At 44.5% G+C, this 27,846-nt stretch overlaps 1 protein-coding gene across 1 annotated transcript in view; it reads left to right on the forward strand.

The window, feature by feature from the left end:
* Positions 1-27,846, forward strand: part of LOC143782325 (dynein axonemal heavy chain 5-like) — a 610,263-nt gene that overhangs the window by 568,900 nt on the left and 13,517 nt on the right. The window contains exons 75-76 of the mRNA XM_077269680.1: positions 9,104-9,312; positions 9,965-10,186. Of these exons, the coding sequence (XP_077125795.1) occupies positions 9,104-9,312; positions 9,965-10,186 (431 nt within the window). The remainder of the gene's footprint in view (positions 1-9,103; positions 9,313-9,964; positions 10,187-27,846) is intronic.

Consider the following 27,846-nt stretch of genomic DNA (forward strand, 5'->3'; position numbering starts at 1 on the left):
TTAAATATATATTTAATTTACATATAATTTATATACTGAACATTATTTTTTTTATCTCACTGTTAGGGTAAAGTACAATAATAACTGGAGTTTTGAAGTAAAGTGGAAATGAGATATTTTCGGATCCTCCATGCATAATTCCATGCTCAGTACTGTTGATTTGTTGTCACTTGGCAGATGTAGGAGTCAAAGGTGTTTTCATGTCAGTGCACACTGCTTCTTCATTCAGAGCAAGCAGGGTTACAAATCGTATAAATTGGAGCCCCTGTCACTGCCGGGGACATTCTATTGACATGTCCGGTTGTGCCGGAGCAGTTAAACTGTCAATATCCTGCCCACTTCGCGTCAGATTGTTTCCTCGCTTCCAAGTCAGTAATATAAATAAACATCGCACATTAGATCCAAACTAATTGTATAATTAACCACAAATCCCCTAAAATTACAATGACTCTGACATCAATCTAAAACCACACTGTTAATATTGAAACCTGGAGATCCTGACATACCCATAGTCACCTACCCTACAGAATATGCTGAATATACAGTATGACGTCTACTCCCTAATGCAGTGTATGCTGAAAATCTCACGGGCGTAATGATTTCAATTGTATGGTCTCTTCTGTATGTGTGACAATTCGTTAATAATTTACTCTCTCAAAAAATGAAAAGTTCTTCAAGTTGGCAGAAAATTACTAAGGCTCAGATTCAAAACTGCTGGCCCCAGAATGAATGAAGGCCGATGGCTGCTGGACCCGACACTGGCTAACTCAGAAACTGAAGAGCTCTATTGGAAAGGATCTGCTCATTCCTCTGCCTCCTACGCTGAAAGCTTAGAGGGATTAGATGGAGCTGGGTAGGGAAAGAGTGACTAGAGGACAGCTGGAGCATATGGTAATCTGTTGATTTTCTTAGTAATCTAAAAAGCTGCCAGCATACAGACAACAGGGCTGCTAAGAGGCAGATGGCAACTTTCTCTTACAAGTTTTACAAAGTTTACAGCAAAGCATAGTAAAGTTTACTTATTTAGAGATTGCAAGAGATCCAAGACTTAACACCAAGCAATCACATTAGGTGACCATTAGTGGGTCACATTTATTGCTGTTCTGAGGTGACTCGGTGCTTAGTGCCAACATCTGGAGGGTCTGGTTATTCTTGAAGCAGTATGAAATCTTTAATCTATTAAGGTAGATATTATATTTTATAGATAATTATGTCAGTGAATTTTCTCAACTATTAAAGGAATTGAGACATGCCCAGGATGTGCTGATTCTGCAGCATCTCACATACATTTATTTTTGTCTTTCTGAGGGTGCAGCTTTCTGGTCTACCCTTTCTTTAGACTTAATGGCATTGAGCTGTTCCATTCCATAGCCTTGAGTCAGGCTGCAAGCATTTACAGATAGCGGCACAGAATACACACATGCTCCAACCATGGCTCAGCTGCTGACAGATGAACCTTTATGCAGAAAGCTTTATTTCTATGGATGATTATGAAGGTCACACTATGAAAGAGGCTTTAAAACAAATCTGCATTAGTCGAGTTCAGTCACATTCACTTTTATCCTTTGGCACAGTTATTGTTCCCGGCTACTATCATGGTGTACATAAATGCTCTAATTTCTGTGATCAGGGCTTTTCTCGCCATACTCCTTCATTTCTATATGACTGACTAGCAGAATCGCAGGCAGAAAAGCTGCAAGTGTATATTTTATAGTGATGAGCTGCCTGTCACCATGAATACTAATGGCCAGAAACCATCATTGCTAATTACCAAATAACTCATCATTCTCATGCTGGTCTTAGCTCAAGCATTTTTCAGCCTGACTATTGAAAGGCAGACAATCACCTTAGAGGATGTGGAAGAAATAGTTTTCCCTGTTGGTATGATTTTTGGCAAGGTGAAATTATGGAGGAATGTAGATTGCCGAGACTCCAGAGCAAAAGCTATAATGTTATATTTATTCTTGTAATTTTATTAAACATAGTTTTGGGATAATATTGTAGCATACAATAAGGGCAATGATGGCAAATACATTGCTGAATATTTTGATGTATGTTTACTATGTTTACATGGGTTTAAAGAGTGGTATCCATATTTTTCCCTTCGCATTTTCACCATTCACCTGTAGAGAACAAGTTTCTAATGGTTGTAGTAGTGGTATTCCTAACTGGAAATCATTAGGAGCAATAGAAAGCTTGCAGAAGTACATGTAGACTGCCCCTTCCCACTCAGCGTGGTGGACTGGAATGAACTAGTCATGTTCCATGTGCTCCCAGATTGATATTTTCAGATTGCTAAGAGTCTCCTTCTGCTTAATTTAAGCAATCCTTAGCTATAACTCATAGTGGTCTGCTAGGATATTTGGCATTGGACAACTGCCCAAATAGTCATATCTACTCTATTTATTTTTATCAAGGTATTTCTTTGCGCAAAGCATGTATCAACACCCACAGATGATATATGATCTTCACTGGTGTGGAAAGTGACTTATGGACTTGTCCCAAATATCTTTGCCGTAACACTTGTGCCTATATATCTGACTGAATAGTATGTACCGTAGTTCACTGCTGTTTCTTCTTATTTTGACACATTTTGGAAAATTACAGTACATCCCAATGTTAGAATATTAATAAATTAATCTCCATTTAAGGGAAGAGCTTTGTACAATAGGTTTTACCTTTTAGTGTTCCAAAATGTTTTTTATAAAATAAGCCTGTAGATATAAGGCCAGATTCTTTAGGAATGATGTGTTGTATGCCGGTCTTATTGAAGGCACTGCTGAAGTAAAGTGTGCCTAATTCATTAGTAGGCATACCTCTTAATGATTTAGGCATATCTTACAATTACTGTGCTCCTTTGCCAAAGTGGCGTAATTTTGGATGAATTTACCAGGCAGGCTTTGCCGCACCTCATTCCATACAAGCGCTGCGAATGTTGGTGGAGGTGCCCAGGACTGGCATAAAATGCAAAGTCGCAACATTTTTGCACAACTTAAAAGTATTTTACACCATAAAACTGGCGAAATCACATTGATAAATCAGGCTTATTGTTGTGAATTCTGCTCTTGGGCTCCCTCCGGTGGTTGTAAGTGGTAGCGCTGCTGTCTCTGAGTCGCAGCATTTGTCCGGTGTGTTCGCTTTTTGCAAATCTGCCTGGGCTATTTAGTCTTGCTTCACCCTTTAGTCAGTGCCAGTTGTCCATTGTTCCTGGAGGATTCACATCTCTGCCTAGTCTCTCCTGCTTTGCAGTGCTTTTCATCAAAGATAAGTTCTGGCCTTGATTTTTTGGCTGTCTACATGCTGTGGCCTTATTGTTCAGTTCTTGCCCATGTTTTTTGTCTTGTCCAGCTTGGTCTGTATAAGGATTTGTTTAGCCAAGCTGGTATCTCTGGAGATGCAGATATACCCTCCATATCTTTAGTTAGCTGTGGAGTTTTTGTATTTTCTGTGGTGGATATTTTCTAGTGTTTTTTACTGACCGCATAGTACTCTGTCCTATCCTTTCTATTTAGCTAGAAGTGGCCTCCTTTGCTAAATTCTGATTTCAGTCTGTGTATGTTTTTTCCCTCTCCTCTCACAGTCAATATTTGTAGGGGGCTTCCTATCCTTTGGGAATTTTCTCTGAGGCAAGATAGTTTTCCCTTTTTCTATCTTTAGGGGTAATTAGTCCTCTGGCTGTGTCGAGATGTCCAGGGAGTGCTAGGTACATTCCACGGCTACTTCTAGTTGCGGTGTTAAGTTCAGGGTCTGCGGTCAGTACAGGTACCACCTTCTCCAGAGTACGTCTCATGCTGCTCTTAGGCTACCAGATCATAACAGTACAATTGGCCAACAATGAGTTAACCACATCTCAGAAGAAGGGAAGGAAAGTGCTGAGCCATTTTTTTTTCTGTAGTCTGTTGTGTTTTTTTTTCTTCCCTCTTTACCTCTGGGTGGCTCAAGAGTTCGGCGCTGGTATGGATGTTCAGGCATTGGCTTCTCGTGTGGATCAACTTGCTGCTAGAGTACAGGGTATTTCCGATTATATCGTTCAGACTTCGGTTTTAGAGCCTAGAATTCCAACTCCTGATTTGTTTTTTGGGGATAGGTCCAAATTTCTGAGCTTTAAAAATAACTGTAAACTGTTTTTTGCTCTGAAACCCCGTTCCTCTGGTGATCCCATCCAGCAGGTTAAAATTGTTATATCTCTGCTGCGTGGTGACCCCCAGGATTGGGCATTTGCCCTGGAACCTGGGAATCCGGCGTTGCTTAATGTAGACACCTTTTTTCAGGCGCTTGGGTTATTGTATGACGAACCTAATTCAGTGGATCATGCTGAGAAGACCTTATTGGCCCTGTCTCAGGGTCAAGAAACGGCAGAATCATATTGCCAGAAGTTTAGAAAATGGTCTGTACTGACTAAATGGAATGAGGATGCCTTGGCAGCAATCTTCAGAAAGGGTCTTTCTGAATCCGTTAAAGATGTTATGGTGGGGTTCCCCACGCCTGCTGGTCTGAGTGATTCTATGTCTCTGGCCATTCAGATTGATCGGCGCTTGCACAAGCGCAGAGTTGTGCACACTATGGCATTGTCTTCCGAGCGGAGTCCTGAGCCTATGCAGTGTGATAGGATTGTGTCTAGAGCTGAACGACAAGGATTCAGACGTCAGAATAGGTTGTGTTTTTACTGCGGCGATCCTGCTCATGTTATTTCTGATTGCCCTAAGCGTACCAAGAGAATCGCTAGTTCTGTTACCATCAGTACTGTACAAACTAAATTTCTGTTATCTGTGACCCTGATCTGCTCATTATCGTCATTTTCTGTCATGGCATTTGTGGATTCAGGCGCCGCTCTAAACTTAATAGACTTGGAATTTGCCAGACGTTGTGGTTTCCCCTTGCAGCCTTTGCAGAGTCCTATTCCTTAGAGGGGCATTGATGCTACACCATTGGCTAAAAATAAACCTCAGTTTTGGACACAGCTGACCATGTGCATGGTGCCAGCCCATCAGGAAGTTTGTAGTTTTCTGGTGTTGCATAATTTGCATGATGCTATTGTGCTGGGTTTCCCATGGTTACAGGTGCATAATCTGGTATTAGATTGGACATCTATGTCTGTGACTAGTTGGGGTTGTCAGGGGGTTCATGGTAACGTTCCTTTGATGTCAATTGCCTCCTCCCCCTCTTCTGAAATTCCTGAGTTTTTGTCAGATTTCCAGGATGTATTCAATGAGCCCAAGTCCAGTTCCCTTCCACCGCATAGGGACTGTGATTGTGCTATTGACTTGATTCCAGGCTGTAAGTTCCCTAAGGGACGACTTTTCAACCTGTCTGTGCCAGAACATACCGCCATGCAGAGCTATGTTAAGGAGTCCTTGGAGAAGGGGCATATTCGGCCATCTTCTTCACCATTGGGAGCAGGTTTTTTTTTGTTGCCAAAAAAGATGGCTCCTTGAGACCCTGTATTGATTATCGCCTCTTGAATAAGATCACGGTCAAATTCGAATACCCTTTGCCTTTGCTTTCTGATCTGTTTGCTAGGATTAAGGGGGCTAGTTGGTTTACTAAGATTGACCTTCGAGGGGCATATAATCTTATTCGTATTAAGCAGGGTTACGAATGGAATACTGCGTTTAATACGCCCAAGGGCCATTTTTAATACCTTGTGATGCCCTTCGGGCTCTCTAATGCTCCATCTGTGTTTCAGTCCTTCATGCATGATATATTTCGGAATTATCTTGATAAATTCATGATTGTATATTTGGATGATATTTTGATTTTTTCAGATGATTGGGAGTCTCATGTGAATCAAGTCAGGATGGTATTTCAGATCCTTCGTGATAATGCCTTGTTTGTGAAGGGGTCTAAGTGCCTCTTTGGAGTACAGAAGATTTCTTTTTTGGGCTTCATTTTTTCTCCCTCATCTATAGAAATGGATCCGGTTAAGGTTCAGGCCATTCATGATTGGATCCAGCCCACATCCGTGAAGAGCCTTCAGAAATTTTTGGGCTTTGCTAATTTTTATCGCCGTTTCATTGCCAACTTCTCCAGTGTGGTTAAACCCCTGACCGATTTGACGAAGAAAGGCGCTGATGTGGCGAATTGGTCCTCTGCGGCTGTTTCTGCCTTTCAGGAGCTTAAACGCCGATTTACTTCTGCCCCTGTGTTGCGTCAGCCGGATGTTTCTCTTCCTTTTCATTTTGAGGTTGACGCTTCTGAGATTGGGGCAGGGGCCGTTTTGTCTCAGAGGAATTCTGATGGTTCCTTGATGAAACCGTGTGCCTTCTTTTCTCGAAAGTTTTCACCTGCGGAACGCAATTATGATGTCGGCAATCGGGAGTTGTTGGTTATGAAGTGGGCATTTGAGGAGTGGCGACATTGGCTTGAGGGGGCCAAGCACCGTATTGTGGTCTTGACCGATCATAAGATCCTGACTTAACTCGAGTCTGCCAAACGGCTGAATCCTAGACAGGCCCGATGGTCCTTGTTTTTCTCCCGTTTTGATTTTGTGGTCTCATATCTTCCGGGTTGTAAGAATGTTAAGGCTGATGCCCTCTCTAGGAGCTTTTTGCCTGATTCTCCTGGGGTCCTTGAGCCGGTCGGTATTCTGAAGGAAGGAGTGATTCTTTCTGCCATCTCCCCTGATTTACGACGGGTTCTTCAGGAATTTCAGGCTGATAAACCTGACCGCTGTCCAGTGGGGAAATTGTTTGTTCCTGACAGATGGACTAGTAAAGTGATTTCGGAGGTTCATTGTTCTGTGTTAGCTGGTCATCCGGGGATTTTTGGTACCAGAGATTTGGTTGGTAGGTCCTTTTGGTGGCCTTCTTTGTCATAGGATGTGCATTCTTTTGTGCAGTCCTGTGGGACTTGTGCGCGGGCCAAGCCTTGCTGTTCCTGTGCTAGTGGGTTGCTTTTGCCTTTGCCGGTCCCTGAGAGGCCTTGGACGCATATTTCTATGGATTTTATTTCGGATCTTCCGGTTTCCCAGAGGATGTCAGTTATCTGGGTGGTTTGTGACCGGTTTTCTAAGATGGTTCATTTGGTACCTTTGCCTAAGTTGCCTTCCTCTTCTGATTTGGTTCCGTTGTTTTTTCAGCATGTGGTTCATTTGCATGGCATTCCGGAGAATATTGTGTCCAATAGAGGTTCCCAGTTTGTTTCTAGGTTTTGGTGGGCCTTTTGTGCTAGGCTGGGCATTGATTTGTCTTTTTCTTCTGCATTTCATCCTCAGACAAATGGCCAAACCAAGCGAACTAATAAGACTTTGGAAACTTATTTGAGATGCTTTGTGTCTGCTGATCAGGATGATTGGGTGGCTTTCTTGCCATTGGCCGAGTTTGCCCTTAATAATCGGGCTAGTTCTCCTACCTTGGTTTCACCCTTCTTTTGTAACTCTAGTTTTCATCCTCGTTTTTCTTCGGGGCAGGTTGAGCCTTCTGATTGTCCTGGGGTGGACTCTGTGGTTTACAGGTTGCAGCAAATTTGGGCTCATGTTGTTGACAATTTGGTGTTGTCTCAGGAGGGGGCTCAGAGTTTTGCTAACCGTCGTCGGTGTGTTGGTTCCCGGCTTCGGGTTGGAGATTTGGATTGGTTGTCTTCCCGTCATGTCCCTATGAAGGTTCCTTCCCCTAAGTTTAAGCCTCGGTTTATTGGCCCTTATAGGATTTCTGAGATTATCAATCCAGTGTCTTTTCGTTTGGCCCTTCCAGTCTCTTTTTCCATCCATAATGTTTTTCATAGATCTTTGTTGCGGAAATATGTGGTGCCCGTTGTTCCCTCTGTTGATCCTCCTGCCCCGTTGTTGGTTGATGGGGAGTTGGAGTATGTGGTTGAGAAGATTTTGGATTCTCGTTTTTCGAGGCGGAAGCTCCAGTATCTTGTCAAATGGAAGGGTTATGGCCAGGATGATAATTCTTGGGTTGTTGCCTCCGATGTTCATGCTGATGATTTGGTTCGTGCCTTTCATTTGGCTCGTCCGGATCGGCCTGGGGGCTCTGGTGAGGGTTCGGTGACCCCTCCTCAAGGGGGGGGTACTGTTGTGAATTCTGCTGTTGGGCTCCCTCCGGTGGTTGTAAGTGGTAGCGCTGCTGTCTCTGAGTCGCAGCATTTGTCAGGTGTGTTCACTTTTTGCAAATCTGACTGGGCTATTTAGTCTTGCTTCACCCTTTAGTCAGTGCCAGTTGTCCATTGTTCCTGGAGGATTCACATCTCTGCCTGGTCTCTCCTGCTTTGCAGTACTTTTCATCAAAGATAAGTTCTGGCCTTGATTTTTTGGCTGTCTACATGCTGTGGCCTTATTTTTCAGTTCTTGCCCATGTTTTTTGTCTTGTCCAGCTTGGTCTGTATAAGGATTTGTTTAGCCAAGCTGGTATCTCTGGAGATGCAGATATACCCTCCATATCTTTAGTTAGCTGTGGAGTTTTTGTATTTTCTGTGGTGGATATTTTCTAGTGTTTTTTACTGACCGCATAGTACTCTGTCCTATCCTTTCTATTTAGCTAGAAGTGGCCTCCTTTGCTAAATTCTGATTTCAGTCTGTGTATGTTTTTTCCCTCTCCTCTCACAGTCAATATTTGTGGGGGGCTTCCTATCCTTTGGGAATTTTCTCTGAGGCAAGATAGTTTTCCCTTTTCTATCTTTAGGGGTAATTAGTCCTCCGGCTGTGTCGAGATGTCCAGGGAGTGCTAGGTACATTCCACGGCTACTTCTAGTTGCGGTGTTAAGTTCAGGGTCTGCGGTCAGTACAGGTACCACCTTCTCCAGAGTACGTCTCATGCTGCTCTTAGGCCACCAGATCATAACAGCTTATATTGTTCCATGAAACATGTCATGGTATTTTCCATAAAAGAACTCCCTATGACTTTCTATTAAAATTTGAAACATACAGAGGTACTGTAACTGTAAGTTAACGATGACTGACATTGTGGATACACATAAATAATGCCAAAAAGCAGAACTAGCTGTTCAGGAAGAAGAGCAGATCCTAAACATAATATATTCCTACAAAGAAATGGAGCAATACGCCCTCAATACATAAATATAGTGATATATTGTTCTAATGTTTTGATATTTTTTAATTATAGAATGTAATTAAAAATCAAGTCTAAATTGTTTTTTACAGGAACTATAATTATGTCAGAAGACTTGAGAGATGCTTTAGACAATATGTATGATGCCAGGATTCCTAAACTTTGGTACAAGATTTCCTGGGATTCTGCCACCCTTGGCTTTTGGTTTACAGAGCTGTTGGAAAGAAATCAGCAGTTTCGAAGCTGGCTATTCGATGGCCGTCCAAATCAATTCTGGATGACAGGGTTCTTTAATCCACAGGTAAGTGGATTCAAAGCACCAGTTTAGGGGGTTTCCGCACCTTTCTTTTACTTTACATGTGGTCCAGGTGTGTTATAAAATAACAAATGCAATGAAGGAGGAATATGCTGGTTCAGAGTCCGTTCTGCCCAAGGTTCAAAGATGCGATCACACACGAAGGTGAAGCATGAATCCGGTTTATTGTCAAGGCATTCAAGATTTCCAGACCTCTTCATCAGGACAAAACCACAATGATAGAATACAACTCAAAAAGTGCAGGAATAATGGAGAATGTATTAAAAAAAAGGGAGCGAAGTAACCTTTGCAGTCATATGATATCATGTCATTGTAGCATATACTTGGTGAAAGAAAAATACAAAAACATAAAATTATGTAATTGTGATAGATGCAGATGAGAAATTAAATAACAGAATTATAATTATTATTATTTTATTACTTAATTTGTCTTCTGCTCACTTTTCATTTGGACTTGATCCAGTCCAGACACAGTAGAGTAACATAGTGCTGACCAAGCTGGAAGCAAGGCTTGTTTCAAACTGTGTAGAGTGATAATTTGAAGATCATACATACTTCCAATTTTTATGTTACTGATGGCAGAAGTAAATGAACCTTTTATATCTCTCTTATCTAATCAAAAGCATTTTTCCACTAGGGTTTTCTGACAGCTATGAGACAGGAAACAACCCGAATGAATTTATCAAAAGGCTGGGCTTTAGACAGTGTGATTTTACATAATGATGTCACCAAAATGATGAAAGAAGATGTCAACGCGCCGCCTCCAGCTGACATTGGGGGTGTATACATTTATGGATTGTTTCTTGATGGTGCTGGCTGGGACCGCAGAAACACTAAGCTGATGGAAGCTCAACCTAAGGTATAGTTCAATTTATAAATGGTGGTTTTAGAATCTTTAGTCCTGACCATTGACAAGATAAACAGGAAAGATACATTCAGGGCCGGCATCAGCACCCGATGCACCCGGGCAAGTGGTGGACTATACTGTATAGAGGACTATACTGTCAGAAGTAAGTGAAATCTTTGACATTGTACTATACCTATATTACTCTGCCGGGGCCCTGAGCAGGCGGTGGACCCACTCCCTGTTGGGGACACAGGTGTGCTAAGGGAGCCCGGTGCCATCGCTCATGAGTGGTGTCCCCCCCCCCCCCCCGGCCTGCTCAGGGCTCCAGTACTTGCAATACCTACTGTACCTCTTCTGGTCCAGTGCTGTGGCGTCTTCCGTGTCTTCTGATTCTGATGTTTCTAGTGTACTAGTGTGTGCCCTCTGCCTGAACAGTCAGTGCAGAGAGTCGGAGCATGGCGACGCTGAGGAGTCCGGAGCAGAGCAGCAGCCAGCGAGAAGAGATATTTCATAACTTTTTTTAATGTTTGAAGCATTATATGGGGCCCATCATATATGGAGCGTCATATGAGGCCCATTATATACTGGAGTATCATATGGAGCTCATATGTTGAGCAATATATGGGGCCCATTCTGTATGGAGCATTATATGCTGACCATCGTATACTGGAGCATTACATGGGGCCCATCGTATACTGTATGGAGAATTATATGGGGCTCATTATTCTGTATGGAGCACTATATGGGGTCCGTTATCCTGTATGAAGCAATATATGGGGCTCATTATTCTACATGGAGCATTATATTGGACTCATTATTCTGTATGGAGCAATATATGGGGCTCATTATTCTGTATGGAGCACTATGTGGTGCTCATAATACTGTATGGAGGACTATACTGTAAGATGTATGTGAAATCTTTGGCATTGTACTATACCTATATTAGGCTGGTTTCATACTTGGTATGGGGGGCTGCGGATGGCAGCGTACTTCCTCCCTTCTTCTTCCATGAAACCACATCTATGCTCCGCCTACTTCTCCTTGCGTCCTGTGTTGACCTGCGTAAATATCTTTAGCATTGGGTACGTGACTGGGGTATGTCTTAAAGTTAGAATGTACCGTACTTACAATTAGCGAGGTGGCAGCATGAGTCGGACGATTCTTCCGGCGGTCCGACGCTGCCCCATCCCGGTGCGGCAGGTTCAGCAGGTTTGGCTGTGCTTGGTGGTGCTGGGGCTCTGGCAACATTTTGTGAAAGCCAAGAGCCCCGCACTTCCATTGCCTTGATGCTGTGGCCTCCAGGAAAAAGGCTGCCGGACGGAGGCGGCGCATGCGCAGATTGAGATCTCGTTGCCGAAATCTCAATCTGCGCATGCACCGCCTCTGTCTGGCGGCCATTTTCCAGGAAATTGAGATCTCAGCAATGAGATCTCGGGACCTTGGGAGATGAAACTTCGTTGCCAAGATCTCAATCAGTGCATGCACTGCCTCCGTCCGGCGGCCATTTTCATGGAGGCCACAGCATCGAGGCAATGGAAGTGCAGGGCTTCAGACTTTCACAAAATGTCACCGGAGTCCCCGCACCACCGAGCACCGCCTAACCTGCAGCACCAGCCTTGAGATGGGATTTCCAGGAGACCACTGCATCGCATCAATGGATGTGCGGGGGCTCCGAGCTCTCACAAAATGTTGCCGGAGCCCCTGCACCACAGAGAACGCCGCACCAGTCTGGGTCATATCATTGCCAGACCACCAAACACCCCCTGGACTCCGCTCCAGCAGCACTTCAGATCCCCCCAGAGTGAGCAGAATTCAGGACTGTAAGATGGACCCCCATTTGACACATTAATTTTTTTTCAACATTTTCCTTCTGAAAATTTAGGGTGCGTTTTATGGTCCGGTGCGTCTTATAGTGTGAAACACTATATACACTAAATACACTAAATACAGTAAATTTGACTTGCAACTATTTAGCATATGATCAGTTATGCAGATTCTTCTCCTGGTGGTGTAAAAATATTTTTCTCCCTAAATACAACAAAATACAACCTGTTCCCTAATAACTCAGTGTATTATTAGGTTGATTCCAATTAAAAGGTCATTGGTTTGAATCGAGGAGCAGCCATGAAGACGATTTCCCAAGAAAAGAGAAACCGCATCATTCATCTCATCAATAGCAGTCTCTTGGCCAAGAAAATTTCCAAACTGCATCATGTGAGTGCCATGACAGTTAGAAGAATGTGAAATTAAGTCCATCCATTCAGAAGCCAAAAGGTGGACATCCAGGCAAAATATTGGAGTCAACAAGTTGGCTCATGCCAAGGTCTATCACTACTGGTGCGACAAACACGGCAGGGGAGGTGGCTCATATGTTTCATAATAGTGAGATCACAGATGTTGATGCAAGCAACATCAACACAAGTTATACAAGCCTGGAATGGTGGCCCTTAAAAAGGTGAAGAAACCAGAGGCGTAGCTAGGGTTTTAGCTTGGGGGGGGGGGACATCTGAGTGGGCCCTAACCAGGTAACCATGATTACAGCTACAGTGGTGCCCCCTAATTATTGGCATAGATGTACTTCAGCAGGTGATCACGCTGTTATTGAAAATAAATCTATATACAAAAGCGAGCACCGATATTACCATCATATGGTGGCCCTGTAAGATTACAGTATAGTTACAGATCGTGACTTACTGCTGATGTTCTTTCTTATGAAATCGTTCATTTTTGCGGTCGTTTCCATCTGGCCCTAACCATCATGACAACTTCTCCAGCCAGGACTCATCTGCAGATAATACAGCACAGACACATCAGACCTCTCACATTTCCAGCCCCGTCTCTATCTCTTCCCAACCTGCACAAACTCCTCATCCTGCTGATACCCCAATACGGAGCCGCTGCTGTATGTGTCCCTATTACTGCACCTACTGCATGGTACAATAACAGCTCCACTTATTGCCCCACATAGTAATAATGTCACCACTGTGCTCCTTACTTAATAATAATGACTCCTTTGTGCTCTCTAGATGGTAAAATTTCCCCCTAGTCAATATTAATGCCCTGTGCTAGTCCCTCCACATTTTGTCCCTATAAAGTAATAATGCCCCATATGCAACTTTGATGGTCACAATACTCTGAGTCCCAATAACAATAATGCTTAAGTGCCAACTTAACAATTAATAATGTCTCCTAAGTTCCTTCATGTACAGTTCCACTATACACAGTATGGTGGGCCCACAGCTTCTCTGTACACAGGATAATGCCCCCACATCTTCCCTATACACAGTATGATGATCCCACAACTTCTCTATAAACCGTATGATGTCTGCACTGCTCCCTTGTACACAGTATGATGAGCCCACAGCTCCTCTCAAGACAGTATGATAGGCCCACAACTCACTCCCCTATACACAGTATGATGAGCTGACTGCTCCCCTATAGATAGTATGAGGAGCTCACAGCTCCCCTCTACACAGTATGATAGGCCCACAGCTCCCTCCCCTATACACAGTATGATAAGCCCACAGCTCCCCTATACACAGTATGATGATCCCACAGCTCCCCTATTCATTGTTTGATGTCCCCAATGCTCCCCTATACACAGTATGATGAGTCCACAGCTCCCCTATACACAGTATGATAGGCCCACAGCTCCCCTATACATTGTTTGATGTCCCCAATGCTCCCCTATACACAGTATGATGAGTCCACAGCTCCCCTATACACAGTATGATAGGCCCACAGCTCCCCTATACACAGTATTGTGGGCCTACAGCTCACCTCTACACAGTATGATGATCCCACAGCTCCCCTATACACCATATAATGTTCCCCTGCTCCCCTATATACCATATGATGTTCCCCCTGCTCCCCTATATACAGTATGATGAGCTCACAGCTCCCCTCTACACAGTATAATGCTGACAGAGCTCCACTATAGAAAGTATAATGCCCCACAGATCTCCTCTATACAGGGCCGGCGTCAGCACCCGGCGCACCCGGGCAAGTGCCGGGGCCCTGGCGAGATGGGGGGGCCCACTCACGCTATCATAGATACAGCACAAGCATCTTCTCACTCGGTCAGTGCAGCCAGGCAGGCACATAGGGGTTAAGAAAGCAGCCAGCGTGACTGTTAGTGGGCGGAGAGCACGTTCTCCTGCTCTGCTCTTGGCCCCTGGCTGCACTGCTAAACTGCAGATTCTGGAGGAGCTCTTACCGGCGCCTGAGTGAGTGCAATGATATCCCTGTATTCTGGGTTTCTGGGTGAGCTGGGTGGCTGCAGGTTGCAGCTGAGATGGATGCTGAAGTATACACACTGCACTGTACCACTCCCCCTGTATATATATATATATATATATATATATATATATATATATATATATATATAAAAGAAAACACCAAATAATATCCCTTACAGGGTCATGAAGGATAACATATAACAAAACCGAAAGAAAGAACCTTCACTCAGAGACCAACAAATTATTAGAAAATATACGAATGTTTATTGAAGACAAACATATACAGAAGTAAAAACATAATGAATGCCACCAGTGCAGAAACAACGGTGGGACCAACATGGGCCTGACCTCAATACAAATATACACAGCAATGATGAAAGATAATAATAAAATACAGCCTCAGAAAGTGTATATAAATACATATAACATAGGTAAGTACCATAAAAAACATAAGATAAGTACAATAAAGTGCTAATATGCAAAAGTGCAATAAATATTACTATATTGTGCTAATATGCACTAGTGCAGAAAATACTGCTGCACAAGATGGGCTCAAAAAACTAAGCAACTAGGCTGAAATAAGTAATAAAACAGACATATTATAAGTGTATATTTGGCACAAGTGTGCCATGTAATATGTAGGTATATTTACCAAGAGGATGAGACCCGGGGACCCACCACACCCGACGCGCGTTTCGCACGGAAATGCTTCATCCAGGGGTAGTTGGGTACTGGCCAGATAGGGGTTTTATGTTGGTCATGACCAATGGGAGAGGAGAGGTAGTGAGGAGTAAAATACCGACACCTGAGATGAGGACGGAGCACCATATGGAAAGCGAAACAAAAAAGAAGAAGACCGGAAGTAAAGACCGAAATATCGTGAGAAGAGCGCGCAAGTGCAGAGATGAGAGAGCAACAGTTGCTACAACAATAAACTTGGAAAAGCCAAATGAGGCAATAATGATGCAACACGGAAAAACAATAGCGCATGATGTTAACATGACGGACCATAAAAATATAGTGCAATAAATAAAGGCGATGACCAAAGGAACCAGGAGTAAAAGTTGCATACAGAGAAATACAGGTTGCGCAGGCGCACATGTAATTGCAGACAGAGGTGAAAGTGTGCTGCATTAACGGCGCATGCTCAATAAAAAACGTAGACATAGCAACAATTGCTACAACAATAAACTTGGTGAGGCCAGATGAGGCAATAGTAATACAAAACAGAAAGACAATTGCGTATGGTGTTGCTGTGACAAACCATAAAAGATATAGTGCAGTGTAATCCATAAAAACGAGAGTAAAGGATACGTGCGGAAAAATCCAAAGTGCGCATGCGCACATGTGATTACAGACAGAAGTGAAGGTATGCAGCACTGACGGCGCATGCTCAATAGAAAACATAGGCATAGCCGTGTCTTGCGTGAGTCGCGCGTGCGCAGATTAAAGAAAGGTGCTGTTCCTATCACAAAGAAAACAAAGCGGTAAGATATTTGTAGGCAATCAATATCTGCAAGAAGTGCAAAAAGGCGGCTGTGTACACATATTATATCGAAATGCTAATAGTGAAAAAACGGGATGACATAAAGAGACGCTAGGTGGAATGGTAAGCAAATTACACATGGGCACCTATAAAGACAAAATACAGTTATAGAAATGGCATTTAGAGCGAAAAATTATAATACCAAAAATAACAGTGATTTGGCAAATATAAATATATGATAATAAGGAGGGAACCGGCAAAAGGTTGCCAGATACTAAAATGTTTCCCAAAAAAGGGGGAACCACTAAATTAATTACCTCAAATGTAATATACTGGGAAGAGAGTCACCAAACAAGAATACAGAATGGCAGTATAAAAGTGTGAATGAGAAAGAAGGAATAATATAGTGAAGGGTGACAACCATGACAAGAATTAATAATAGTAGATAGTATATAATAAATAAATAGTAAATAGTATATAATATATATATATATATAATATATAAAAGTTAAGAATGGTAAATAATCAACACTAAAAACAATGGTGACGCTGTAAATGCCAGTAGAACACAAAACAATACTATAGGGAATGGTATGAAGCGCATCAAGAAGAAGAGTTCCTGCAGACTTGGCACTTTGAAGAACACTCGATATGAAAAAAAGAAGAATGTTTAATGACCACATAAATTGACATAAACTCGGACTGCCATTGCACAGAGGACCCCCTGAAAAAGTAAAAGTAAAAAAGAAAAGTAAGAAACAAATAAAATAAAACCAACTTTATTAAAAACAGCCAGAATAAAAACAGCAGAAGACAGTGAATAAATCTACATAGGTAAAAATGGAACAAAACTATTGTGGTCATTGAGACCATGCGGTGAGATAGTATCGAGTCTATATATCCATCTTGTTTCTTTTTGGGCTAAAAGCCTCTTCCAATTGCCTCCACGGGGTCCAATAAAAACGCGATCAATGCCTTTGACCACCAACCCAGTCGCATCACAATCATGTGAGGCCTTAAAATGGCGTGGTATTGGTTTTAGTTTTTGAGGATCGTTCTCAGTGGAGGCATTCTCGATGTCCAAGACATGTTCACGCACTCTGCGGCGAAGCTCCCGTGATGTCATGCCCACATAAATCAGGCCACATGGGCAAGTGGCGTGGTATACAACCGCCTTAGTGGTGCATGTGATTGTGAGGGTGATCTTGAAATTTCTATCATTGCTGAGGTACCGTCACACATTGAAATTTCCATCGCTACGACGTTACGATTCGTGACGTTCTAGCGATATCGTTACGATATCGCTGTGTCTGACACGCTACTGCGATCAGACACCCTGCTGAGAATCGTACGTCGTAGCAGATCGTTTGGAACTTTCTTTCGTCGCTTGATCACCCGCTGACATCGCTGGATCGTTGTGTGTGACAGCGATCCAGCGATGTGTTCGCTTGTAACCAGGGTAAACATCGGGTAACTAAGCGCAGGGCCGCGCTTAGTAACCCGATGTTTACCCTGGTTACAAGCGTAAACGTAAAAAAACAAACCGTACATACTCACCCGTCGGTGTCCTTCAGGTCCCTTGCCGTCTGCTTCCTGCTCTGAGTGCCGGCCGGAAAGTGAGAGCAGAGCGCAGCGGTGCTGTGATCTGCTCTCACTGTACGGCTACACTCAGAGCAGGAAGCAGACGGCAAGGAACCTGAAGGACACCGACGGGTGAGTATGTACTGTTTGTTTTTTTACGTTTACGCTGGTAACCAGGGTAAACATCGGGTTACTAAGCGCGGCCCTGCGCTTAGTTACCCGATGTTTACCCTGGTTACCCGGGGACTTCGGCATCGCTCCAGCGCCGTGATTGCAACGTGTGACCGCAGTCTACGACGCTGGAGCGATGATTATACGACACTGCGACGTCACGAATCGTGCCGTCGCAGCGATGAAAATTTCAATGTGTGACGGTACCCTTACTGTTAGAAAATTCGGTGGTTTCACAGATGTTTTTACACACCACACACTTACCGCATCTAGTGCAACCCCATTTTGGTCCTTTTGAGCCAAAAATATATTTTTGATTTGAACCTGTATACTGCACAGTACCACTCCCCCTGTATATATACACTGCACAGTACCACTCCCCCTGTATATATATACTGTATAGCACCTCTCCCCCTGTATATATACACTGCACAGCACCTCTCCCCCTGTATATATGCACTGCACAGCACCTCTCCCCCTGTATATATATACTGCACAGCACCTCTCCCCCTGTATATATGCACTGCACAGCACCTCTCCCCCTGTATATATATACTGCACAGCACCTCTCCCCCTGTATATATACTGCACAGCACCTCTCCTCCTGTATATATATACTGCACAGCACCTCTCCCCCTGTATATATATACTGCACAGCACCTCTCCCCCTGTATATGTACACTGCACAGCACCTCTCCCCCTGTATATTTATACTGCACAGTACCTCTCCCCCTGTATATATACACTGTAGAGCACCTCTCCCCCTGTATATATATACTGCACAGCACCTCTCCCCCTGTATATATATACTGCACAGTACCTCTCCCCCTGTATATATACACTGCACAGCACCTCTCCCCCTGTATATTTATACTGCACAGCACCTCTCCCCCTGTATATATACACTGCACAGCACCTCTCCCCCTGTATATATATACTGCACAGCACCTCTCCCCCTGTATATATATACTGCACAGTACCACTCCTCCTGTCCTGTGTATATACACTGGACAGTACCACTCCTCCTGTCCTGTATATATACGCTGCACAGTACCACTTCTCCTGTCTTGTATATATACGCTGCACAGTACCACTCCTCCTGTCCTGTATATATACGCTGCACAGTACCACTTCTCCTGTCCTGTATATATGCACTGCACAGTACCACTTCTCCTGTCCTGTATATATACACTGCACAGTACCACTCCTCCTGTATATATACACTGCAGAATTTACAATAGCTATCACTCATGTAAGAAGTGAAATCTGGCATTGTACTATAACAATATTTCTCTGTCGTATCTGTGCATCATAAATCATGGTATGTGTTAAAGGGGCCCACTGAGACTCTTTCGCCCGGGGCCCTCAAAAACCTGGAGCCGGCCCTGCCTCTATATACAGTATAATGAGCCACCAGCTCCCCTATGCACATTATAATGCCTTCACAGTTCCCCTATACAAAGTATGGTGGGCTCACAGCTTCATTATACACAGTATGATGGGCCTACAGCTCCTGTACATACCCAGTTCCCCTATACATAGAATAATATCCCCACTGCTCCCCCAAAACACAGTATAATTGTTAATAGTGTTGTAACACAGTGCATCACCCGCACGGAGAGCCCCTCTGATGAGAGGAAATTAACTTTATTTCTCCCGGCAGCCTCGCTCTTCCAGTCATGGTGGCGCTGGCACGGTTTCAGTCACCGCTCTGTGCATAGAGAGCGGCAGCTGTAACCGTGCCCCAGCACTGACTAACAGCCGGCTCAGCAGCCTTTACCACCCAGTATTTGCGCTACTGGTGCCCTATAAACAATAATGCTTCTTAAGTCACCACTTAACATTTAATAATGTCCCCTAAGTCCCCCCATGTACAGTAACAATGGCCCCAGTATCACAGATTCGAGCAGGCGGTCATGTGACGACCCTTTCGGCTTCTCTCAATTCCCTTCTATTGAGAGAAACCAAATCTTTCTAGTCGACACATGCGCATAGCAAAAATGTGTCGCATGACCGCCTGATAACGCCAGTGATATTGGGGACTCATTACACCAGGCGCTTCCTGTCATGATTTTGTAGTTTGCAGTCACATAAAGTGCAGACATTTATTCCAAGCCTTTATAAATGTTATATAATAAATTACTTATTATGAAGTTATTAAAGCACCACTCCAGAAGGGTTTTTTTCACAGCTGGAGTGGTGCTTTAAGCGCAAGTCACCTGCCCCTGGTCATATACTCATCCTTTGGCGTATTTACCATTTTTGGCACCACTGCAATTCCGTGGCTCCATCTTGTGAGCACAGCTTCTGACTGGCCAGAAGTTAGAACCTATGTCACAAGCTCTCAATGCAAGTCTATAAGAGCCAAAACAAGGCCAGGACAAGGCTCTCATACACTTACATTGAAAATGTCAGAAGGTTGAGTATCAGACAGGGGGCAGGGAACTTGTATTTTAAGCACCACTTATGCAGTGAAATAAATGCTGAAGTGGTGCTTTAAATGTGATGCAGCTCAAGGTTACTGAATGGGGGTTTGTTATACTAATACTGGTAAAAGAGCCAGGTTTTAAGTATTAAAAGCCCCCGACCGCCCCATCTCCATCCTCCCCAGACAGCAACTATTACTTCAGCCCTCACAATACCCCCATGGTCTCACATTCACCCCAAGTGCCCTGTCCCTCCTCCCCCACTTCAGCCCCCACCATACCCCATGGTCTCCCATTCACCCCCAGTGCCCTGCCCCTTCTCCCCTACTTCAGCCATTACAATACCCCCTTGGTCTCACATTCACCCCCAGATCCCTGTCCCTCCTCCCCCACTTCAACCGTCTCAATACCCCCATGGTCTCACATTCACCCCAAGTGCCCTGCCCCTCCTCCCACACTTCAACCCCCACAATACCCCCACGGTCTTACATTCACCCCAGAGCCCTGCCCCTCCTCCCCCACTTCAGCCCTCATAATACCCCCATGGTCTCACATTCATCCCCAGTGCCCTGCCCCTCCTCCCCCACTTCAGCCCTCATAGTACCCCCATGGTCTCACATTCACCCCCAGTGCTCTGCCCCTCCCCCCCACTTCAGCCCCACAATACCCATATGGTCTCACATTCACTCCAAGTACCCTGCCCCTCCTCCCCCAATTCAGCTTTCACAATACCCCCGTGGTCTCTCATTCACCCCAAGTGCCCTGACCCTCCTCCCCCAATTCAGCTTTCACAATACCCCCTTGGTCTCACATTCACCCCCAGTGCCCTGCCCCTCCTCCTTCAATTCAGCTTTCACAATACCCCCATGGTCTCTCATTCACCCCAAGTGCCCTGCCCCTCCTCCCCCAATTTAGCTTTCACAATACCCCCATGGTCTCTCATTCACCCCAGGTGCCCTGCCCCTCCTCCCCCAATTCAGCCCACACAATACCTTCATGGTCTCACATTCACCCCCAGGCCCTGCCCCTCCTCCCCCACTTCAGCCCCACAATACCCATATGGTCAACAAACAAACAACAATCAATCAAGCAAATCAAATCAACGGAAATCAAGTACTAGTTTTTAGAAGCATTAGTATTTAGATGCATGTGTGGCAAAAAGTGACACTTTTTGTGTGTTCTTTGCAGAGGTATTTTTTGCAGGCGAAGCACGATGTGTTTGTCTTTCTGTCCTTATTGCTAGGGCAGACCTGACACCTCTTTCTTTTAGAATCAGGTGGTCTCACTGGGGTTGTGGCTGTTGTGGTTGATGTTGAGGCAGGGCTGGTTGAGGAGGATGCTGGTGATGATGCTCTTTGTGTTGCTGTGGGTGTGGACGAAGCACTTGTTGAGCTCTGGAGTTGTCGGACCAAGGCTGCAGCGGCTGGGTCTCGGGTCACTCGTTCCCTTTGGTCAATGTGTGCCTTGACAAGGGATCTTCCTAGTTCAAGAAACATCCTCCGCTTGTTTTTTTTTCTTTGAATTCCATCCTTGGTGAATGTGGGTCCACAACACAAATGAATTGCATGCTGACACATCAAGGATGTTGTAAAATACAACCATTGGCCATCTCCTAGTCATTCACTGGCAAGTGTAGGTGGCAGTCAGCTTGTCCAGGTTGTCCACTCCTCCTTTGTTTTTGTTATAGTCCAGGATGATTCTGGGCTTTTTGTCACTTCCTGATGACACAGCTGCATCTTTGTGAAGTGTGGACATCAGTACCACATTCCGTCGTTTTTTGCGGCAGTATGAAACAGCAGTGGTGGTGTCTGTAAAAACAAACTTTGAGGAAAGTGGAGCCCTGTCCTTCATCTGCAACAATTCAGCGGGCAGCTCAGGTTTGTTTTTTTTCACTGTGCCCACCATGGTGATTTTCCTCCTGAGAAGTTCTTATCCAAGGTCATGGCTGGTAAAAAAATTTGTCACAAGTAATGTTGTGACCCTGCAGTCCAGTAGTCATATCGAGGACTACACGTTTTCCTTGTTTTTTTTCAGGGATGCCGCTTGCAGACTTGCCTGTGTAAATCTGTAGATTCCATGCATAGCTAGTTTTTGCATCACAGGCTGCCCAGATTTTTATGCCGTATTTGACTGGCTTACTTGGCATGTAATGCCGGAAGGGGCGTTTTCCGCGAAAAGGGAGAAAACGTTCGTCTACTGTCACCTCTGGCCCTGGGTTGAACATCAGTGGAAGGACTGCACCCATTTCTCCCAAACATCCCTGATGGGAGCAAGTTTGTCAGATTTTGTTCTGGTGTCTCTGTTGTCAAATCTGAGGACTCTTGATATCATTTGAAACTTTTGAAGTGACATTGTTGCCCGGAAAATATTCCTGCCTGTCGATGCGTCCCAGAGACTATCAGTGGCCTCATTGCAGGATTTGTACAGTCCAGCAAAGAGAAGAACACCAATGTATTCATCCAGGAAATCATCATGAAGGTCATTCCATATGTCGCTGTGGATTTTTTTTCCTTCAAGGTTTGTCATAGCAATAATGACTTTTTTATTGACAATGGCATAAACAGATCAAAACATGTCTTGATGTCACTTACTCTTGTCACAGCAAACCTTGTGATCCCAGGGGTCATTTTTATGACATTTGCAGCATCTGCCCTGCCATGTACATCTGGAGGTACTGAGCTCCAACTGATCTTGCCACTTTTGGATGTGAATCTTTCAGTGGGAGCAGCTTCAGCACCAGTGACCTCCTCATCAGACTGCTCAGAACTGTCTGTGTCTTCCGGTTGATACTCCACATCATCTTCCTCCTCAGAAACCTGTTCATCTGTATCAGTTTGCTGCTGTGTGTCCTCTGATTCATTATCATCTAAGATATAATCCAGAATTTGGCTTACATCAAATCTTCTCCTCATTGTTGCATGTGTAAACTGGAGATGTATACTCTGCAAAGTACCAACTCTAAGCTGATTTGGCCATACATGCCTGGACATGTTCCTAAAGGTACCTTCACACTAAGCGACGCTGCAGCGATACAGACAACGATGCCGATCGCTGCAGCGTCGCTGTTTCGTCGCTGTGTGGTCGCTGGAGAGCTGTCACACAGACAGCTCTCCAGCGACCAATGATGCCGAAGTCCCCTGGTAACCAGGGTAAACATCGGGTTACTAAGCGCAGATGTTTACCCTGGTTACCAGCGTAAACGTAAAAAAAAAAAACAGTACATACCCACATTCCGGTCATCTCCCTGCTGCGTGGCGATCCTCAGGATTGGGCATTTTCCCTGGAATCTGGGAATCCGGCCTTGCTTAATGTAGACGCCTTTTTTCAGGCTCTAGGATTATTATATGATGAACCAAATTCTGTGGATCAAGAGAAGACCTTGTTGGCCCTGTCTCAGGGTCAAGAAGCGGCAGAATTGTATTGTCAGAAATTTAGAAAATGGTCTGTGCTGATTAAATGGAATGAGGATGCTTTGGCGGCAATTTTCAGAAAGGGTCTTTCTGAATCCGTTAAAGATGTTATGGTGGGGTTTCCCACGCCTGTCGGTCTGAGTGATTCTATGTCTCTGGCCATTCAGATTGATCGGCGCTTGTGGGAGCGTAGAACTGTGTGCGCTGTGGCGTTGTCCTCAGAGCAGATGCCTGAGCCAATGCAGTGTGATAGGATTCTGTCTAGAACGGAACAACAAGGATTCAGACGTCTGAATAGGTTGTGCTTTTATTGTGGCGATGCTTCTCATGTCATTTCAGTCTGCCCTAAGCGTACAAAGAGAATCGCTAGTTCAGTTACCATCAGTACTGTACAACCTAAATTTCTGTTATCTGTGACCTTGATCTGCTCATTGTCGTCATTTTCTGTCATGGCGTTTGTGGATTCAGGCGCCGCTTTGAACTTAATGGACTTTGAATTTGCCAGGCGTTGTGGTTTCCCCTTGCAGTCTTTGCAGAACCCTATTCCTTTAAGGGGCATTGATGCTACACTTTTGGCTAAAAATAAATCCCAGTTTTGGACACAGGTGACCATGTGCATGGTGCCAGCCCATCAGGAAGATTGTCGTTTTCTGGTGTTGCATAATTTGCATGATGCTATTGTGCTGGGTTTTCCATGGTTGCAGGTACATAATCCTGTGTTGGATTTGAAGTCTATGTCTGTGATTAGTTGGGGTTGTCAGGGGGTTCATAATGACGTTCCTTTGATGTCAATCTCCTCTTCCTCCTCTTCTGAAATTCCAGAATTTTTGTCTGATTTTCAGGATGTATTCGATGAGCCCAAGTCCAGTTCCCTTCCACCGCATAGGGACTGTGATTGTGCTATTGACTTGATTCCAGGCTGTAAGTTTCCTAAGGGCCGACTTTTCAACCTGTCTGTGCCTGAACATACCGCCATGCGGAGTTATGTTAAGGAGTCTTTGGAGAAAGGGCATATTTGGCCATCTTCTTCACCGTTGGGAGCGGGATTTTTTTTTGTTGCTAAGAAGGATGGCTCCTTGAGACCCTGTATTGATTATCGCCTTTTGAATAAGATCACGGTCAAGTTTTAATACCCTTTACCTTTGCTTTCCGATTTGTTTGTTAGGATTAAGGGGGCTAGTTGGTTTACTAAGATTGACCTTCGGGGGGCATATAATCTTGTTCGTATTAAGCAGGGTGATGAATGGAAAACTGCGTTTAATACGCCCGAAGGCCATTTTGAATACCTTGTGATGCCATTCGGGCTCTCTAATGCTCCATCTGTTTTTCAGTCCTTCATGCATGATATCTTCCGGAATTATCTTGATAAATTCATGATTGTATATTTGGATGACATTTAAATTTTTTCCGATGATTGGGAGTCTCATGTGAAACAGGTCAGGATGGTATTTCAGATCCTTTGTGATAATGCTTTGTTTGTGAAGGGGTCTAAGTGTCTCTTTGGAGTGCAGAAGGTTTCTTTTTTGGGCTTCATTTTTTCTCCCTCATCTATAGAGATGGATCCGGTTAAGGTTCAGGCCATTCATGATTGGATTCAGCCCACATCCGTGAAGAGCCTTCAGAAATTTTTGGGCTTTGCTAATTTTTATTGCCGTTTCATTGCTAACTTCTCCAGTGTGGTTAAACCCCTGACCGATTTGACGAAGAAAGGCGCTGATGTGACGAATTGGTCCTCAGCGGCTGTCTCTGCCTTTCAGGAGCTTAAACGCCGATTTACTTCTGCCCCGGTGCTGCGTCAGCCGGATGTTTCTCTTCCGTTTCAGGTTGAGGTTGACGCTTCTGAGATTGGGGCAGGGGCCGTTTTGTCTCAGAGGAATTCTGTTGGTTCCTTGATGAAACCGTGTGCCTTCTTTTCCCGTAAGTTTTCGCCTGCTGAACGCAATTATGATGTCGGCAATCGGGAGTTGTTGGCTATGAAGTGGGCCTTTGAGGAATTGCGACATTGGCTTGAGGGAGCCAAGCACCATATTGTGGTCTTGACCGATCATAAAAATCTGATTTACCTCGAGTCTGCCAAACGGCTGAATCCTAGACAGGCTCGATGGTCCCTGTTTTTCTCCCGTTTTGATTTTGTGGTCTCGTATCTTCCGGGTTCTAAGAATATTAAGGCTGATGCCCTCTCTAGGAGTTTTTTGCCTGATTCTCCTGAGGTCCTTGAACCGGTCGGCATTCTGAAGGAAGGGGTGGTCCTTTCTGCCATTTCCCCTGATTTACTACGGGCTCTGTTATGATCCGGTGACCCTGGAGCCGCATGAGACTATCTCTGGAGTAGGTGGTACCTGTACTGACCGCAATCCTAATACTGACACCGCAACTAGAAGTAGCCGTGGGATGTACCTAACCAGGCCTAGACACCTCGACACAGCCGGAGGACTAAATACCCCTAAAGGTGGAAATGGGAAATCCCATCTTGCCTCAGAGCAGAGCCCCAAAGGATAGGCAGCCCCCCACAAATATTGACTGTGAGTTTAAGAGGAAACACGTACACAGGCAGAAAAAACAGAGTTTAGCAAAAGAGGCACTTCTAGCTAAATAGAAAAGGATAGGACAGAGTTCTAAGCGGTCAGTATTAAAACACTAGAAAAATCCACAGCAGAATATACTATACACTACATCTAACTAAAGACATAGGATGTATATCTGCATCTCCAGAGAAACCAGCATGACAGAAAAATCCAAACAAAGTCTAAGCTGGACAAAAACACAATAGATTGCACTGCACATAAAAGCACACTGCATGCGTGCTACAGAGAACCAAAACTAGACACTTATCTTAGCTGAAATGACAGCAGGGCAAGTGGAGCCAGACAGAGATGCAATCCCTCCAAGATACAATGGTCAACTGGCAGGGATTGATGGATCCTACAAACCTAAATACATAATAAAGCTGCAATAAGCAGAAACACCTGCCCTGGCTATAATCCAGAGACCACTGCACTACCGCTAACAACCACCGGAGGAAGCCCAAGAGCAGAATTCACAACAGTACCCCCCCCCTTGAAGAGGGGTCACCGAACCCTCACCAGAGCCCCCAGGCCGATCAGGACGAGCCAGATGAAAGGCCCGAACCAAATCAGCAGCATGGACATCAGAGGCAAAAACCCAAGAATTATCCTCCTGGCCGTAACCCTTCCGTTTAACAAGGTACTGAAGCTTCCGTCTCGAAAAACGAGAATCCAAAATCTTCTCAACCACATACTCCAACTCCCCATCAACCAACACAGGAGCCGGAGGATCAACAGAGGGAAGAACGGGCACCACATATTTCCGCAATAAAGATCTAAGGAAAACATTATGGATAGCAAAAGATGCCGGAAGGGCCAAACGAAAAGACACCGGATTGATAATCTCAGAAATCCTATAAGGACTAATAAACCGAGGCTTAAACTTAGGGGAAGAAACCTTCATAGGAACATGACGGGAAGACAACCAGACCAAATCCCCAACACGAAGCCGGGAACCAACACACCGACGACGATTAGCAAAACGTTGCGCCTCCTCCTGAGACAACACCAAATTGTCCACCACATGAGCCCAAATTTGCTGCAACCTGTCAACCACAGAATCCACACCAGGACAATCAGAAGGCTCAACCTGCCCTGAAGAAAAACAAGGATGAAAACTAAAATTACAAAAGAAGGGCGAAACCAAGGTAGCCGAACTAGCCCGATTATTAAGGGCAAACTCGGCCAATGGCAAGAAAGCCACCCAATCATCCTGATCAGCAGACACGAAGCATCTCAAATAAGTTTCCAAAGTCTGATTAGTTCGCTCGGTTTGGCCATTTGTCTGAGGATGAAATGCGGAAGAAAAAGACAAATCAATGCCCAGCCTAGCGCAAAAGGCTCGCCAAAACCTAGAAACAAACTGGGAACCTCTGTCGGACACTATATTCTCCGGAATACCATGCAAACGAACCACATGCTGAAAAAACAATGGAACCAAATCAGAAGAGGAAGGCAACTTAGGCAAAGGCACCAAATGAACCATCTTAGAAAACCGGTCACAAACCACCCAGATAACCGACATCCTCTGGGAAACCGGAAGGTCTGAAATAAAATTCATAGAAATATGCGTCCAAGGCCTCTCAGGGACCGGCAAAGGCAAAAGCAACCCACTAGCGCGGGAACAACAAGGCTTAGCCCGCGCACAAGTCCCACAGGACTGCACAAAAGAACGCACATCCCGCGACAAAGAAGGCCACCAAAAAGACCTACCAACCAAATCTCTGGTACCAAAAATACCAGGATGACCAGCCAACACAGAACAATGAACCTCCGAAATCACCCTACTAGTCCAT

This window comes from Ranitomeya variabilis, chromosome 6 (assembly GCF_051348905.1).
Source record: "Ranitomeya variabilis isolate aRanVar5 chromosome 6, aRanVar5.hap1, whole genome shotgun sequence".
Lineage (NCBI taxonomy): Eukaryota > Metazoa > Chordata > Amphibia > Anura > Dendrobatidae > Ranitomeya > Ranitomeya variabilis.